General features: G+C 47.8%; 2 protein-coding genes across 2 annotated transcripts in view; one reads left to right on the forward strand and one right to left on the reverse strand.

Moving 5' to 3' along the window:
* The window catches only part of LOC146353374 (synaptonemal complex central element protein 1-like), a 615,017-nt gene that overhangs the window by 463,784 nt on the left and 133,820 nt on the right, over positions 1-17,413 (forward strand). The window lies entirely within an intron of this gene.
* On the reverse strand, positions 1,386-17,394 carry LOC146353390 (adiponectin receptor protein 1-like). Its single transcript, XM_084832237.1, has 8 exons — positions 17,299-17,394; positions 16,207-16,403; positions 15,240-15,392; positions 11,544-11,715; positions 8,864-9,050; positions 6,743-6,930; positions 3,053-3,246; positions 1,386-1,957 (listed from the first exon to the last, which is right to left on the reverse strand). The coding sequence occupies exons 2-8, from the start codon at positions 16,303-16,305 to the stop codon at positions 1,829-1,831; spliced, it is 1,122 nt and encodes a 373-aa protein (XP_084688363.1). The 5' UTR covers positions 16,306-16,403; positions 17,299-17,394; the 3' UTR covers positions 1,386-1,828.

The following is a 17,413-nucleotide window of genomic DNA, read 5'->3' on the forward strand; positions in this document are numbered from 1 at the left end:
AAGATGAACAGTGCCGTGCAGTCAGAAGAGACAGACTCAAAATATTACCAGTTCGTCCTTTTGGCCTTGTCCATCAGGCCGTAGCATTGCCTTTTGCCCTGGTGCTTTGGGAGGCGGCTTGGTTGACATTGGGAGTACAGCGGGGCTTAGATTGTATTGCAGAGAACTCACAAATGAGAAGAGCCAGATTCGAGGCTCCTCTTTGCTCTTCCATTGTGGAGTCCAAGGTTGATCCAGAGACCTTATATTTCCACGAGGAACAGATGTCCAAGCCTCTCAGATGTCCAAGCCTCTCAGTGTGAAAGAGTGTGTGTGTGTGTGTGTGTGTGTGTGTGTGTGAGAGAGAGAGAGAGAGAGAGAGAGAGAGAGAGAGAGAGAAAGAAGGAGTGGGCTCCTCTCCATTATTACATTGTCCCAGTCCTTAGTTCTGCATCTCTTCCTCCCCAAGAACAAAGATCTGAGAATTCCAGGGCCAGAGCATTTTGCTTAACACCAAGTGAACTAGAGCATAAGTCCTAGAGCATAAGGCGAATTAAGTGGGGGCCCTTCTGGGTGGGTTTCATCTCTTCTACCACTGAGATCAGGAGTGGGGAACCTCTGGACTTCCAGATGTTCCTGGACTCTGACTCCCATCACCCGACCACTGGCCATGCTGGCTGGGGCTAATGGGAGATGGAGTCCAACAACATCCGGAATGTGCCTGCCCCAGACCAGCCTTCCCCAACCGGATGCGCTCCAGATGTGTTAGACTACAACTCCCATCAGCCCCAGCCAGCATGGCCAATGGAGAGCACCAGGTGGGGGAAGGCTGCCCTAGATTGGGGGATGTCCCTGGCACCACCAATGTTCTCCAGGGGGAGAAAGAAGCCCCCCTGCAGTCTGCTGTGGGGAGTGCCAGTCTTGTCCTTGAAACTATCTGCCTGGGAAAGAGCTGGGGACGGCGTTGCTGCAAGAGCCAGCCTCTGGGCTACTGAATTGCTGGTGAAAGGGTGCAGATCACAGTCTGTGTCCCTCCAGGGAATTGCCCCCAGCCCAAGACCCTGATCCCTTTCTGCGTAAGGAAGGCAGCCTTCTGTCCTTATTTCCCCAGCATCCTTTTTTCCCTCAGTGCTTCCCAGACACCCCTTCCAGCAGACATCAGGGCAGCTTCAATGGCCCTCATCTGTCTCCACCCTACTTCCTGGCCCCACACCAGGCTGGGCACAGAAGCCAGGTCCTCCCTTTTATGTCTTTCCCTGCCCCAATAGATCTGACTTTTGTAAGAGCAAAAAGGGGTTGCTGTCCTTTGGAGCACAGCGCATGACCCCTTGGTGCCCATTTTAAAATAAACCTCTCTTAAAAGAAGAATTGCATGTCATAAATAAAGGCTGGACACACACGCAAGGCCTGGTCAGACCCAGACTGGGTCCCTTAGTTCATATATTAAAAACTTCATCCCCTGCTTTTTAAGAATTCCCACCCAGCTCAGTATTGCAAGCTGTTTCAAGGGGCTGTTCCAATCCTTCCTGCTGTCCATTCCTTTGGTTCCCCAAACAGCTAAAATACCAGCTGGTATCACACACGCACACTCACACTCACACTCACACAAGGGCTTCCCTGACTGGGAGGAAAGGAGAGCACCTCCGCCCCACAAAAAAGACCTGGCACACAACAGATTTTTGTTTAAAAAGGAGAGAAAAAGAAGGGGGAAATATCCCCCTCCTCAAACAGGCGCAGTGCCCTTTAAGTCAGGCCCTGCCCTCTTGGTCCATATTGAGAACAGCATGCCAGGTGACTAGTGGGGCTGGCCCTCATCCAGAGGAGGTGGTCAGTCTGGCCTTGAAGGCTATCAGAGCACAGTGTTCTCGGTGCAGCTGCCACCCAGCGAAGAGCGGAATGCTTGCAGCTGGGAGACCCCGTGGAGGTGGACACAGGCTGCTGCTACCACCAACACATGGAAGATTTGGTGGGAGTGGAACTGGAGGGAGAAGAAAAAAGTGTATGATGAATTACATTAGTAGTTTAGCCCAGTTGCAATCAGGGAGCATCTTCTGTACCACTAAATCTACCGTTAAAATAGAAGCTGAAGTAACCATGGCTTCTGTTGAACATTTTTTCCCTCCTGGACTTTTTCTCTGCTTCCTGTGTGGCAGGCGTGAGAAATGGACTATCTCTATCTTCTGTTGGTGATGTTCACTGCTTTTGCATGCTGGGGAGAAGTCGGACCAGCTGAACACAGCTGTCAGAAGCACAAGATTTCTGCCCAGACAGAAGGTAGCAAACCTAATTGACACTTAGCTGGTCCACAGCCAGCTTTTGCTGCATAGCAGGAGTGGGGAACCATCGGCCCAGGGGCCAAATCCAGCCCTCCAGAGTTCCCCAGATGGCCACACCTTCTTCCCTTGGCCCCACCCCCTTTCTCCCATCCACCAATTGTTTGGTAGTTTCCAAGCTTTTGTGTGGTCCCCCCCCTGCCCTAATAGAAAGGACTAGGGTGCTTCTCCTAAAGCTTAGTCATATCAGGAAGAGCTTTAAGCTACAGTATGCTGGCAGTTGGGGGTATTTCTGGCCTCACCCCTTGTGTCTTCAGACCCACCCACCACTGGAATGTCTCCCCCAACCCCAAGAGCTTCTCTGGAAATGAAATTCAACCTCTTGGCTGAAAGAGGTTCAGCACCCCTGCTGCATAGGGATTGCATTTTGTCTTGTTTTGTTTAGATGAAGTTTAAATGAATTCTCGCATTCATGTGAAAAATGGCTGGGTGCCTTTGTAGAAACATTATATCAAATCAGAGTATTTGTCTCAGGATTGTCTACTCTGATTGGCAACAGCTCTCCAGGGTTTCAAGCAGAGAAGAGTCTTTCCTGTCTCCCTGCTACTGACCCTTTTGACTGGAGAAATCAGGAATTGAACTTGAGACTGTCAGCCTGAAAATCAGATGCTCTACCACTGAGCTAGGGAGAAGACATAAGCCAAGCCTCAAATGCCAGGTTGCCAGAATTCTGACCTGCAGCTCCATCTCGCCCCCAAAGGCAAGTGCCTCCCTCCCATCTGTCGTTAGCAAATACCTACCCATATGTCACACTTGCCCGGGAAGAAGCGCTCAGGAATACGGGCAGCATACAGCCCCACCCCCAGGATGTAGAGGACAGCCATGAGGAAGAGCCACCCAATCTGCCCCACTGTAGTGGCCTTGATGAAGCCTTCAGCGATCATGAAATGGAGGGTGGGCACGAGCCCGCTCAGCCCGAGGCCCAGAAACACCCCTGTCCAAAAAGGAAAAAGACATCACTGTCCAAAAAGGAAAAAAAGAAATCACTCCTTGGAAGAGCTCCTAGCAAGGTTTAATACAAACCAGGCCTAATGAGGTCTCCATCCCAGAATTGGAGGTCAATAATGGAGAAGAATGCATCTCTGAGCATGTACAAAGTATCTTCTCACTACTGAGTCACGACAACTAAACCATAGTGTTAGATAAGGACTAGAAAAACACACAACCTGAACTTCTGGTATTAAATCGAAAGCTGCCATTGGCCATTGTGTTATCTCTCTGGACCCTGGTATGCTGTACACTAACCTTCTGCAACCTGGTGCCTTCCAGATGTGTTGGACTACAACTCCCAGCTATGCTGGCTGGGGATGCTGGGAGTTGTAGTCCAACACATCTGGGGGGCACCAGGTTGGGTATGGATGTACAAATGTTGTTAAAACCATTCCATTTCTGCTTCACAGATTGTCTTTCATTCCATTGTCCACTCATTGACAGAACTGGATTTTTTAAACCAGAATTTAATTCTACTTTTGCTAATTTGCAAGCGCGCATTAGCACTACTGAGCAAATCCGCTAATCCGCATTAGGTAATAAGGATTCCCACAAGTGCAAGTTAGCACAAATGTGAAAAACTGGTCCACAAGTCCATGGAATCTGTATGGCTTGGGAAAAGCCAGTCCACTGCAGAATCTGCAAGTAAAATTCATAGAAATTGTAACTCATTTGAATCTGTTGCAGGTTTCTCCGACATCCTGAAGGTTAGGAAAGGCTGGTATAGACCTATTTCTGCATCTCTGTGGTGAAAACGCCTTGAATTGGCTGTTAAAATTTGATTGAATACCTGAAGTGTCAACAAGGCCTGTGGTGGGACTGGACCCCTTTGGATCAAATCTGAAACGTTGAGATTAAGGCTTTTCAGTTTAGAGGGTGTGGCTGCCAGGCAAGCTTCACATCACATAAATATCCTGACCTTTCTTGGAGGTCATCAATTTTATCCTCACAATGACCCTATGAGGTGGGCTAGAATGAGGAAAGGGGGTTTCAGGGCTGAGCAGATCTCCTCTATGGATTGCAAAAAAGCACAGAGAACAGAAAGAGCAATTCATGTTCTTCCTTCATACCATAGAATCTGAATCCATTCCCACTAAATCATACCTGGATATCTTGTGGAAGTTTTTGCGCCAAAAAAATCTTTATTTAAGATCTGGATTGGCCCTAAGCATTTTTATAGTCCTTCAAACACTTTATCTCAGTTGTAAGAATAATTGTAAGAATAACAGTACTGTCAGGTAGGGCAGTATTGGTAGGCCAGTATTGTTATCCCCTATGCGATAAGTGGGGTCGGGCAGGGAGCTGCAGCTGAATTATTTCATTTATTTATAAAAACATTTATAAACTGCCTTTTGGCCCTAATAAGGGCCCCCCAACTGCTGTACAAAGCCAAGTAAAAAAAAGGTAAACTATAAATCAAATTAAACCCAGAGCTTTAGAGTCCAGAAGAACAGAGTTAAAACCTTCAATTTCATATTACAAGCCAAATAGAACAAACACGTTTTTACTGACTGCCTAAAAAAAAAGCAGGGATGGGGCCTATCTAACCTTCCTCAGGAGGGAATTCCATAAACAAGGTGCCACCACACAAAAAGCTCTGTCTTGCGTTCCCGCCAACAACTACATTTGGTGATGGAACATACAGCAGGACCTCAGGTTTGGCCCTGCTGCTTTGACAGCTTCAGAGTCTCTTTGCTACTGGAAGCACTTATTGAGGCTGATCAGTTATATCGACCCATGATCCATGTTTATACATACTTATTATCAGTAAATGAATATGATACACAGGGTCTTAAGCAGGAATGGAATAGGGAAGTGGACTGTCCTGTGTTACCTAATCAACAGATCTCCACTTTAGCTTCTGTATCTGAAGCATCTATGGATCTCAGGTTATGTCTTATTCAGCAAAATAAATAAATAAATAAATCTGTGTCTATTGGATACCACGTCTCTTTAATAAGGTTTTGTCTAAGTCAGCTAATTGCTGGAGTTGTAACACAGCTAATGCATCTTTTAACCATGTGTTTTGGAATGCCCAATAGTTGTCTCCTCTTGGGAGGAGATTATTATATAGATAAACTTTGTATTGGAACACTCCTTAATATTTACCGATGTACATGTCCTCTTAAATTATCTACCTGCTTCCTGAAAGTTAATGCACAGCCAGTGCAAGTGGATTCTCTGCGCCCTTTTGACAGCTAAAAGACCAATATTACAACATTGGAAGGATAAAGACTCACTTCCTGGACTGAGGACCTAACAATGCTTTCAACATTTGAATGGGTGGTATACAGGTGCCACTTGCGAATTAATACATACATGGATATTTGGTCTGCCTTTGTTGATGTTTATGAATAATGTTTTTCTAGCTGTATTTTCCTATCTATCTATCTATCTATCTATCTATCTATCTATCTCATATACATCAATTGAAATTGATATATTCAAATCATGCAGTTACATTTTTTTCTCTCTTTTTCTTTTCATGGTTTTGTTTTGTTGAAATTTACAATACAAATTAACTTTTAAAAACCCAGCAGGACCTCAGAAGATGACTGTAATCTATGGGCAGGTTCATATGGCTGGAGGTATATCCTGACCCAAAGCCATTTAAAGTTTTATAGGTAAGCAGCAGTTTGGCCTGGAAACAAATTGGAAGCCAGTGCAGTTGATATAAGACTGGTGTCATATGGCCTGAAAAGCATATGCCAAAAAGCAGTCTGGCTGCTGTATTTTGCAGTGGCTGCCGTTTCTAAACACTCTTCAAGAGCAGCCCCAAGTTGAGTGCAATGCAGTAATCTACTCTGGAAGTGACCAAGGCATGCATCACCATAACCGAATTGGTCTTCTCCAGGAAGGGAGAAGGGAAGCTGGTGCACCAGCAGAAACTGGGCAAAGGCATTCTGGGCCACAGCAGCCACATCCAGGAGCAATGTTGGATCCTGGAGCACTACCTGATCCATCAGAGGGGTTACAATCTAGTCCAGAATAGGCTGCACTCCCAACCTTGAATCAGCTTGTCTACTGACCAACAGTACCTCTCTTTTGTCTGGATTGAGCCTCACCTTCTTGGCCCACATCCAATCCATAACTGCTTCAGGGAAGTGACTTCCACAGCCTCCTTGGCAGTAGTTGAAATGGAAAGATAGAGTTGGGTATCATCATCAGAATGACAAGACCCAACCCCAAAGGCCTGTTTGACGTCTCCCAAAGTACCTCAGAGGGGGAGATCATCCCACAGGGTTGATGCTACTGTGCAGAAGGCGTGTCTCCATGTCGCCAACAAACAGAAATCTGCAGGCCATGGCACAGACAATAGGGCCGCCCCTGAGGATTGCAATGGCCTGGGAAGTTGGGATAGGAGGTTAACCATGGGCTAATGTTCTGTGCAAATCTGATCATACACTTGGACAGAAGAAATGACAAGAATACATAATTACCTGCCCGGACTGCCCGGTACTGAGGAGTGGCAAAGTGGTCCCACTGTGACACCATGATGGCAGTTACACCCAGCACACAAATGATGATGAGGTAGATGAGTTGGGGTTGCGGTGAGCAGTAGAAGGAGTAATACAGCCAGGGTACAAAACTGCCCATGGTGAGCAGGGCGATTCCAGAGTAATCCAATCTGCACAAAATGCGCAACAGAAAGCAGGATGTAGGGGCAAGTCTGGTACAGAGTGTCAAATTCTGAGAACCTTCTTTATTTTTTAAATTAAGGCGCCAGTCCCAATGGTTGTAGAGTGGGCAGTGCCTTATGAAGGACATCTGGCCCGCAAGACAAAGCTGAGGAGGCCCGTGGCACAGGATGCATGTTTGTACATTGTAGGTAAGGACTGTGCCTAAGTGCCACATTTTACAACAAGATACACATCTTGGCAACCCTCCTATACTTGGTCAGTGCAGGTGTGCCACAGCTGTGGGATAGACATTTGTGGAAACCTTCCCATGTGAATTGACAGCTGTATGTTGCTGATGTTGCAGCGGGCACCTAAAGACATAGGGATGTATCCAATGTTAGTCTAACTTAAGTCCCATTCATTTAAATGGGTCTACTCTAATTAGGGCTAGCATTGGATACATTCCATAGTTGGAATTAGCAACTGGCCGCCTAGGGGCTCAAACTGGCCCCCAGTATAGCCTATGATCCCTGGGCCCTCTGCCACTTATTCTGCAATTTAGCTGGCACAGGACACTGATTTGTTCCTGCATATGAATCAGCTCTTCCATTTGATCTAGCAGTTGGGAGTTCTGTTTTCACTCAAGTGATGAAAATGAGGCCAAGTCATTGGGGAACCACTGTGGCACAGCAGACAGGGTGGTGGACTAGGACCGGAGAGATCTGAGTTCAAATCCCTGTTCAGCAGAAGTGAAACTCACTCACCATCTCTCAACCTAATTTACCTTGCAGGGTTGCTGGGAAGCTAAAATTGGGAGGCGGGGGGAGAAGGAACCATGAATGCTGTCCCAAATTCCTTGGAGGAAAGGTGGAATAACAGTATAAATACTAAGCAAAGGCTTTAGCAAAGTTCTCCTTGAGAAAGTAATGGATTAAAAGCCATATGCCACAGCAGCAAAAGAGGTTAATTGACAGATGTCAACACCAGGCTTGTAAATAGGCACTTGCCAGAGATGAGTAAGAATAACCTTTGGAAAGGGACGTTTTATACAATGGCGCTTTTCCTTCTTTCCAGGCTGCAAATGACTATCATAGGCATGTGTGGGGTAGGGATGTTAGCAACATTTTGTTGTTGTCGGCTAATACCTTTCAGGGTCTTACTGTTATTCACCCATATTAAAGACTATTCACAACGGACAACCTGGCTCTCGTAATTCTGTTCTTATTCCGCCATCCTGAAATTCTTAATGTTCATTAATTACAGATATAGATATTTGTACCAACGATGTGGCCTGTGACAGAGGGTGGAGACATGTGATGTTTTTTGCCACAGAGCTGATGGGGGAATGATAGAGGTATTGTGGCACCCACATGTATCCACCGATCATCTCTGCTCACAGGTTTTTCAGCGTTTTCTGCTGCTAACTAGGGATATTAGTAGTAGGACAAAAGGAAAGAGGGTATGCCAACCCTCCCTAACCTGGTGCTCACCAGATGTTTTGGACTTCAACTCCTATCTGCCCCAACCAGCATGGCCAATGATCAGGAACACTAGGAGTTGTAGTACAAAACCATCTGGAGGGCACCAGGTTGGGGGAAGGCTTATGCACCACTAAGAGATATTTTTACATATGTTCAGCAGCATGAACATCTATTAAATAAAAGAAAGAAATGTACACCAGGGGCAACAATGGCTCTATCACAGCTCACCCAGCTCACCCAACACATATGGCAACCAGGGCCGGCTGTAGGTTTGAGAAGGCTCTTGTCCGAGAGCCCTCTCATGGGCCCTGTGAGAACGGGCAGCCCTGGAGGGCTGACCTGCTGGAGGCGGCAGCAGCACTCACCACTGGTTTGAATTTAAATATCTCACAATGCCCTTCATCGCTCAGGGTGTTATGGCCATGTGCCCCAGAGGTTCGTGGGTGGGGAGCAGACTCACTTGGAGAAGGTGCGAGAAACCTCCTCTGAGTGGCAGTAGACAGTGTGGAAGAGCCAGGAGAAACAGAGGCAAAGAATGGCTCCTAAGAAGAACATGCCAAAGACCACACGCTCCTGGATGGGAGCAACGTATTTCATGTTGGGACTGATCATGTATCCAATGCCCGAAACCAGGAAGAAGAGGAACCCTGAGGAGAGAGAAGAAAAAGCTGCCTGCACAAGTTTTATATGTATCACTACATGTCCCAAACATATTCAAACGCTGGAAGTTATAGGAAGGAGGACAACATAAGGGTAGTGGCCAATATTAGTCCTACTTACAGTAGATCCATTGAAATGAATGGGGCTTATGTTAGTCATGATTAGCTTAAGCCATTCATTTCAGTGGGTCTATTCTAAGTAGGACTAACTTCTATTTATTTATTTACAATATTTGTATACCGCTCCACATCCAAGGATTTCGGAGCGGTGAGCAGCAGGTAGGATAAACATGGGATACCACCCTGTATCTGCTCTGTCGGGACTAGGCTGGGAGTGTAGGTGACCATGCCCAGACCCAGACCTGGATGGTGCCACCTCCACCTGCAATCCCCAGAGTCAGCTCCTGGAGCAGGGAGTGTCAACAGGAGAAACAGAGCCTAAAGCACCAGGGCTGTCGTTGCTCCGTTGACCAGGAAAAGGCAGAAAGCTGGTCAAGGCTGACCCAGCCCAATAGCCAGGGCTGTGGAAAGTGTGGCCCTCCAGATGTTGGACTGCAACTTCCATCATCCCCTCACCATTGGCTATGCTGGCTAGGGCTGATGGGAATTGCAGTCCAACAACCTCTGGAGGGCCACAAGTTGCCCACCCCCGCAATAGGAAGTATACAGGTGGCTGCCTGGTGCATCAGGATTCAAGAGACCCCCACTGCGTTACTCTGAAAAAACCTCAAGGGGGAGCACCAGCGCACCCACCTCGCCACACAACCATGGTATAACAGTTTAGGACAGTGACCATTTTCTAAATCTCAGGCCCTTCCCTACCAACCCCATTCAATTATGGAGTAGGGAAGAGGAGCTGCATTTAGGAAAACCCTTGAGGAGAGAATACGCCTCCCTCCTTCATTCTCCCCCCACGCCTGGAATCTGAATGCAACAAGATGTGGGACAAAGGCAGAAAAATTGATGTTCACCTAAAGCACTCTTTTCCAGTAAGTTTTCTCTGCGCATTGTTGTTGTTGTTTATTCGGACAGTCGCTTCCGACTCTTTGTGACTTCATGGACCAGCCCACTCCAGAGCTTCCTGTCGGCCGTCGCCACCCCCAGCTCCCCCAAGGTTGAGTCCGTCACCTCCAGAATATCATCCATCCACCTTGCCCTTGGTCAGCCCCTCTTCCTTTTGCCTTCCACTTTCCCTAGCATCAGCATCTTCTCCAGGGTATCCTGTCTTCTCATTATGTGGCCAAAGTACTTCAGTTTTGCCTTTCATATAATTCCCTCAAGTGAGCAGTCTGGCTTTATTTCCTGGAGTATGGACTGGTTTGATCTTCTTGCAGTCCAAGGCACTCTCAGAATTTTCCTCCAGCACCACAGTTCAAAAGCATCTATCTTCCTTCGCTTAGCCTTCCTTATGGTCCAGCTCTCGCAGCCATAGGTTACTACCGATGCAATGAATATGAACTTGAGCACACTCCGGGAGAGAGCAGAGGACAGGAAGGCCTGGCGTGCTATGGTCCATGGGGTCACGAAAAGTCGGACACGACTTAACGACTGAACAACAAAAGCAGCAATACAGACTGAGCTTCCTCTGCTAGGAGTAGTTATACCAGGCCTGGCTAATCCCGGGTATTCATATTGCCTTCCAATCACAGGGGCCGATGCTGTACCGATAGTGGCCGATAGTGTCTAAAGAGCACTTTGAGACCTGAACACAGTTCCAAGTAAATTGACAAGGTTATGTGAAAGTTGTAGGGTGCAAGCTTTGAAGATACTGACACTACCTTTGATGAAACGGCAAAAAATGAGACAATGTTTTTGGAAAGGGATTACACAAAAAGAGAGATCCCTGAATTCTCCATAAAGGATCATTTTAGATCCTTTAATAGGTTGGAGTTTTTTTAGCATCTTGCAAGCCTTTTTCACTTTTTTTGCAGCTAGATTTCTTCCCCCTTTGTGCTTGCTTGCTGCCAAAATTCTGCTAGTAGCTAGACACTGGAATAATTGCTGTTGTCCCACCTATTTCCAACTGGTTTAAAGGGAATACTTTTCTACTATTTTTCTTTAGGGTTTCTATCCATGGTACAGATCCTCAGCAAGCCTAATTTTCTGCCCTTCACATCTACACACAAATACTGAAGCTTAATAATGTAGATGGTGATCGGAATGCCAATTATTAAGAAACACCACTGGAGACCCATATTTGTTTTATCTGTTAATAATGGTTTAGGTTGAAAACATCCTATCCCAGCTGGTCACTATAAGTACTGCAGCTTTAAGAACCAGTGCCTGAGCTCCCCCCCCCCCCCAATCAGCATTTCCTTGTGTGTCATGTCTTTTAGATTGTAAGCCTGAGGACAGGAACTGAAATAGTTTGGTGTGATGTAGTACCTGGAGCTCCAGGGAAAGCTAATTCCGACTGCTTCCCTTTCTCTTTCCCCACCCCTAACTATATGGAGCAATGCCATGCAACACCCCATGACTGACCAAGAAGATGTGTCCAGATGTTGCCGGTCTCAGTGTGGAGGCGGAAGATGCTGCGGAAACAGGCGCGGAATGAGGGCATGGGTGGCCGATGTCCATGTAGGAGGAAGTCATTGTCCTTTAGCCAGTCAGGCAGTACATCATAGGGCATGACACGCCAGCGACCCTCCCAAACCTACAGCAGGAGAAGAGGAACTAGAACAGAGCCAGAAGGATCTTGCTTGCCCATTGTTCTGGGAGCTGATCAAGAAAATACATACGTAGTAAACTGTGCCTCCATGATCCAGGGGAGGAAAAATCCCCTGAGTCCCAGGAATCCAAAGGATGAGTCTGCTGCATGTCTGTGGATTGTGTATGTATGTAATAATAAACAAATACGGGAAACACTGCTCTAAAGGGGATTTCTCTGTTCCAAACGTTAATGAGTTTTAAAGTGGTTTGATTGTCATTGCATTCCCTAAGGAACCTGGAAGTGGTAGTTTTGTTGGAATTCTGAGAATCCTCTAGAGAATCTGTAGCAGAAAAATAATTGCCAGGGTTCTTCTTTCGGTTAGGAGGAAGCCGAGAGAGACGCATTGGTTTACATCTGTGGTACAGAAAAGTTCTCCGTTTACCCGATCCTGGGGCTGTGGCAATGGCTTCTCTGTGTTATGAAAAGGGGACAGTGGATATGTTCTGAGCTGTGATTAATTGTTAAGAAATCCAGTGCATGAAGCAAGATGGACACTTCTTTTTGCATCGGGAAATTCCAGATCATCCCTACTCGGCCATGAAACTCACTTGGAGACCTTGGGCCATTCGTTCTCTTTTAGCCTAATCTAACTCACAAGGTTGCTGTGAGGATAAAAAGAGCAGGGATAGGGGGAGAAACCAGGTAGGCTGCCTTATGATCCTTGAAGGAAAGGCAGGATATAAATGTAATAAAATAACAATAATGAAACTAGAGCAGGGGGTCACCACTAGCTCCCTCCCTACTGTTTAGCCACTTACATAGTATCATGGTTAATCCAGCTATGTTCGCATATTAGTGTAAGACTCTTCCACAACCTGGTGCCCTCCGGATATTTTGGACTAAAACTCCCATAGTTCCTAGCCAGCATGGGTATTGGGAATTATGGGATTTGTAGTCCAACAAATCTGGAGGGCACCAGGTTGGGCAAGGCTGGTGTAGAAGTTGGTTCCTGTGGGAGTGAGCAGGGCTTGCCCTGTCTGACATGCTCAGTGGCTCGGCAAGGGAGAGGGGGCTCTGGGGCTTCTGCTCTGCTTTCCACTGCTTCCTCCTTTCCCTCTGATTAAGTGCCTTGCTCAAAAAGGTTCCCCGCCACCACACCTTTTATGAATGACAACAGCTCTGTGCCTTGAATGGCAAGAGTCAGATATTAGTCAGTGAAGCTTTTAGTGGCCCGGAGAGACAGTGATGGGGAAAGTTAATTTCTGTTAGAAACAGAGAGCTTCTGTCTATCAAAGGGTGGGAATCATAATCCCATCAGTTTTTTAAGAATAAAATAAACCAACACAGGGAGATATGGAGATACAAAGGCAAGGGTGCAGAACCTCAGGTCTGGGGTCCCAATCCAGCCATCTGGGGTTCCCTAGATGGCCCCACCCCCTTCTCCTGTCCCTACCCCTGTCCCCCCAAACACCAATTGTTTGGTGGTTTCCCAGCTTTTGTGCAGTTTCCCCCCGATTCTAAAAGGTTGAAATGCCTCTCCTGTGGCTCAGTGACTGGCAGGAGGAGCTTCAATAAGCCAAATTATGCTGGTGGTTTTGGCCCCGCCCCTTTTGCCTTTGGCCCTGGCCCACCACTGGAACGTGGCCCTCAGGAACTTCTCCGAAATGGAATTTGACCCTCGGGCTGGAAGAGGTTCAACACACCCCTGCACAAAGGGATGGATGCAGAAAGACGACATGGCACATCTTCATTGAGCACCTGAGTTGGGCGGTGGGGTGTAGTGACTAAGAGTTATCGGCCCTTATTGCATTAGCAGCTCACCCTTCTTTCAAGAAACTCAGGGCAGTGTGTAGGCGTTCTTTCTCATTTTAAATTCACACACCAACCCTGTTAGGTAGGTTAAGCTGACAGATGGTGACTAGCCCTGGTTCCTTAGTCTGAGAGCTTCATGGATGAGTGGAACCCATCCTCCCACCTCCACATCCAACTCTCTAGCCACAACCACACATTGACTTTCACAGTGCAGTCCTATACCTGCCTCCTCAGAAGGAAGTCCCATTGAGTTTAATGGAGCTTACTCCCAGGTAAGTGGGAATAGGATTATAACAGCCTCAGTCTCTTGTTCAAATCTCACCTCAGGGCCAAACTAAAGGTGCCATGGGCAGCCATGTTTGTTGCCTAAGGTTCTGCACCACTGAGGTATAAAGCAGTGTGTGTGTGTGTGTGTGTGTGTGTGTGTTTTCTGTATGAAAAGGGGTACAAGGGTGAGGGGAACTGAATTCTCTTCCCTGGTCCCCGCTCACCTACAGTCACTTTTCTCCCAGCCTGGCACCAATATCAGAAATGAATGAGGCTAGGAGACAAATGACAGATCATGAGGGCAGAAGCGGGGGGGGGGGGGGCTCAGCTCACCTTTCCATGTAGCAATCAGACCCCCTCACCTCCTGAGTTGTACATGAACAAACAAATGGTCTCTCCTCCTCTCACCTGCTTTGTCCCTCCACCACAAGCTCACTAGACAGCCTACAGAAAGCCACTGTTTTCTCTCCCTCAGCCCACCATTTGCAATATGGGAAAGGAAAAAAAAATGCTGACCCACCTTACAGGGTTGTTGTAAGGATTATTGAGGTAATCGCAGTGACATGCTCTGAGAACACTTGAAATGTGTATAAATGGGGTGTGTGTGTTTGCTTAAATTGCAAGGCGAGGTATAAATATCTTAAAAAGTTAAAAAGCAATGCAGTAACTTTGAGTCGACTCGCAGGGAAGTTGCCGTTGACTCTCAAGCCCTCCGTTAGTTCACACTTGCCTTAACCTGGCAGCACTCCCCCTCTGAGTCTTCTGAACCAGCATCTTTTGTCCTTTGTGTTGCCCCTTCCCCACTGCCCAGGGTCTCCCTCAGGCATGGGCCTAGGGGAAACCTTGCTGGGACCCGTGGCCGGAGGTCAGGAGAGAGGGGCCACCGCATCTCCAGCTTCTCCACTTTTTCTCTCCCTGGTTCAGGGTAATATGGCCCGTTGGGCTTGCCCCGCTATGAACCAGCCCTGGAGCTGGCTGAAAGGGGGTTGTCATGGCAGAGAGGAGACCCTCTTCCCCAAGGTGAATGATCACACTATTCTGGCTCATCCACTTTCCAAAGCTCGTGTGACTGTAGCGTCTTTCCCTGCTTGGTGAAGCCAGGACAGTGGGCAGCAGCTGAAGCCATAAAGTGAGTTACTTGGGCACTATTGTGACATTCTAGTTTGCCTCAGCATCAGTTGGGCTCGTGTAAGAAGGAGGTAGGGCAGACCAGGCAGTTGGACATTAGCTGTGGAGGAAGAAACTGAGGAAAAGTAAAGCAGCAAAGGGGGGCACCACCCAAGAAGGCTTAATTTGTGCCAGGCCTCTCTGGGGTCACTTCCCGAACGGGTGTATCCAACATTAGTCTCACTTAAGTCCCATTCATTTCAATGGGTCTACTCTTAGTAGGGCTAACAATGGATTCAACCCTCCGAGGAGTATTTTATTCAGCTGATTGCACCACTCACCTTCAAGACAAACTCTTCCATCTTCTCCATGGCATGATGAGCCTGAAGTGGCAACATCAGGACCCGGACAGGATCTGGGCCGACCTCATCCTCCTCTAACTCTGGGTCATCTGACCCCCAGCCTGTGGGTTCAACCCCCATCTCAACGCCATCCTGAAAGAAACCACACACAGGAGAATGAGGTTCTGTGGAGAGTGTTCAGGTCAGGGGAACAGAGAGAGGCAAGAAATGGAATTCGGAACTCTCCCCCACTATGATGTACCATGGGCTGCCAGTGGATCAGACAATGAGATTCAGGATCCCTCCCACACTGGGTGCATGCAGAAAGGATGTGGGTCAGGGAAGAGGATAAAGAGTTATCTCCTTCTAAGAATAAGTGCTTCGACCTTCTAGTAGGTCTCCGATTTGACCTATCAATGGCTGCTAGATAGGTTAACTAAGAAGAACCTCCATGTTCAGTGATAGTATATCTGCACACCAGAGGCTGGGATCAAAGAACGTGTGTGTGTGTGTGTGTCTGTGTGTGTGTGACATCACCTTTATGCCCTGTTGGTGAGCTTCCAGGGGCATTTGGCCACTAGACGGACCTTGGTCAGATCTGCCAATTATTATGTTTTGAATACTACTGCTGGAAGGCCAACAGAAGAAGGGCCAATGGAACTGATGCTAAGGGTGGCCGATCTACAGCTAGTGCAGGAGAGGGAAAGATCCTTGAGACAAGTGCTGCTCTTGCCAGAATTAGTAGAAGTTTGGGGTATCACATTCAGGCTCTTCTTGTGATCTTCTGAGGACATTTGGCTGGGTCTTATCCAGCAAAACAAAGCTTAAGTTCTTCAGGGAGCTAGATGAAATCCTCTGGACCTCACAGTCTGGAGTGTGGGATATCAAGGCTATGGACTCATGGGAAGGATACAAAAGACAGGTAATAAGAATGGAGACCTGGGGTGGGGGTCTTCCCTGCACTCACCTGGCCAGTGTCCTCTTGCAGCAAGGGTCTCATTTCAGCCAGAGCCTCCTCCCCCCGGTACCCTGCGCACCATCCAGCCCGCTCCTTCAGGGGCTCCATGATGGTGGTGGGGGGAGGGGGTCACACCGTTGAGGCCTCTTCACAGGCAGAGGCTCAGTTCCCTCTGCAAGCCACCAGCCCCATGGTCCCCACTGTCTCTGTGGGAAAGCAGAGGGGGTAAGGGATGCAGAGGGATGAATCCCTGAATCCTTTTTTCCCCTCCTTGAGAAATGGCAATTCTTGTGAACTGACAGTTGGCCCCCTTCAACAGTTCTGCAGCCGCCATAGCTACCATCCCAAACCACCTGTCTGTTAGCCCCATGGTGGCCTGTTATCTGGCAACTTCTCTCCTTGGCACGTCCCCAAGCACACATCCATTCTTGGTCTCCCCTCGAAATCCACACACCAATACTTTTGCAAACACCCTGCTCTTGTTCCGGATTCAAGAAACTTTCTCCTGCTCCCAAATGTCCCCAGTCCCTTTTGCTTTTATTCCTACACCCATTAATATACTGCTCTTCCTTGTTCCTCTTAATACTGACTTTTCCCACCCAATCTCTGACAGTACACTTCCCTGTCCAACCATATGTCACTGCTTGTAACCTCTTGGCTTCTCTCTTGTGTCCAGCGACACGGTGAGGAGAATTTTACCATGGCCCCTGCTTCCCTGGATTCCCAGTTGGGTGCAGATGTGTGGTAATAGTGGCGCCACCACATGGCTGGTTTCCCCTGTGGTTACACGCGTACCGTGGCAGGTTTACAAGCGGTGACCAAGAAGTAAAAGGTTGTCTGTAGCCATCACTGATTTCTCTGCATCCATTCCTGTTCCTAGCACCATTCACATTAACATCCACGTCACCAACCCCACCAGCCCAATCCCTGGATGTTTCCAGACTCCATCCAGCCCCATAGCATCCCTGACAATGTCCTCACTTCTCCCTCACCCCTTCAACCCGACACCCACCCAATATCTCTGCCCTCCCCTTCCAATCTCCGTATCTCCATCCCCTTTCCTTCCATTCTACTCTCCCAGCCCCTCCATTATACCCTCACCCAAGAGCCCCTAGCAGCAGCATCAGGACCCAGGTCCCCCTTAAAGCCCCGCCTCCCTCTCTGATAAGCCTTGCATCTTGCCTATCAGATTCGGATCACTTCCTTCCACAAGCAG

Source organism: Heloderma suspectum, chromosome 2 (assembly GCF_057233095.1).
Source record: "Heloderma suspectum isolate Gila_16-S chromosome 2, 16-S_ref, whole genome shotgun sequence".
NCBI classification, from domain to species: domain Eukaryota; kingdom Metazoa; phylum Chordata; class Lepidosauria; order Squamata; family Helodermatidae; genus Heloderma; species Heloderma suspectum.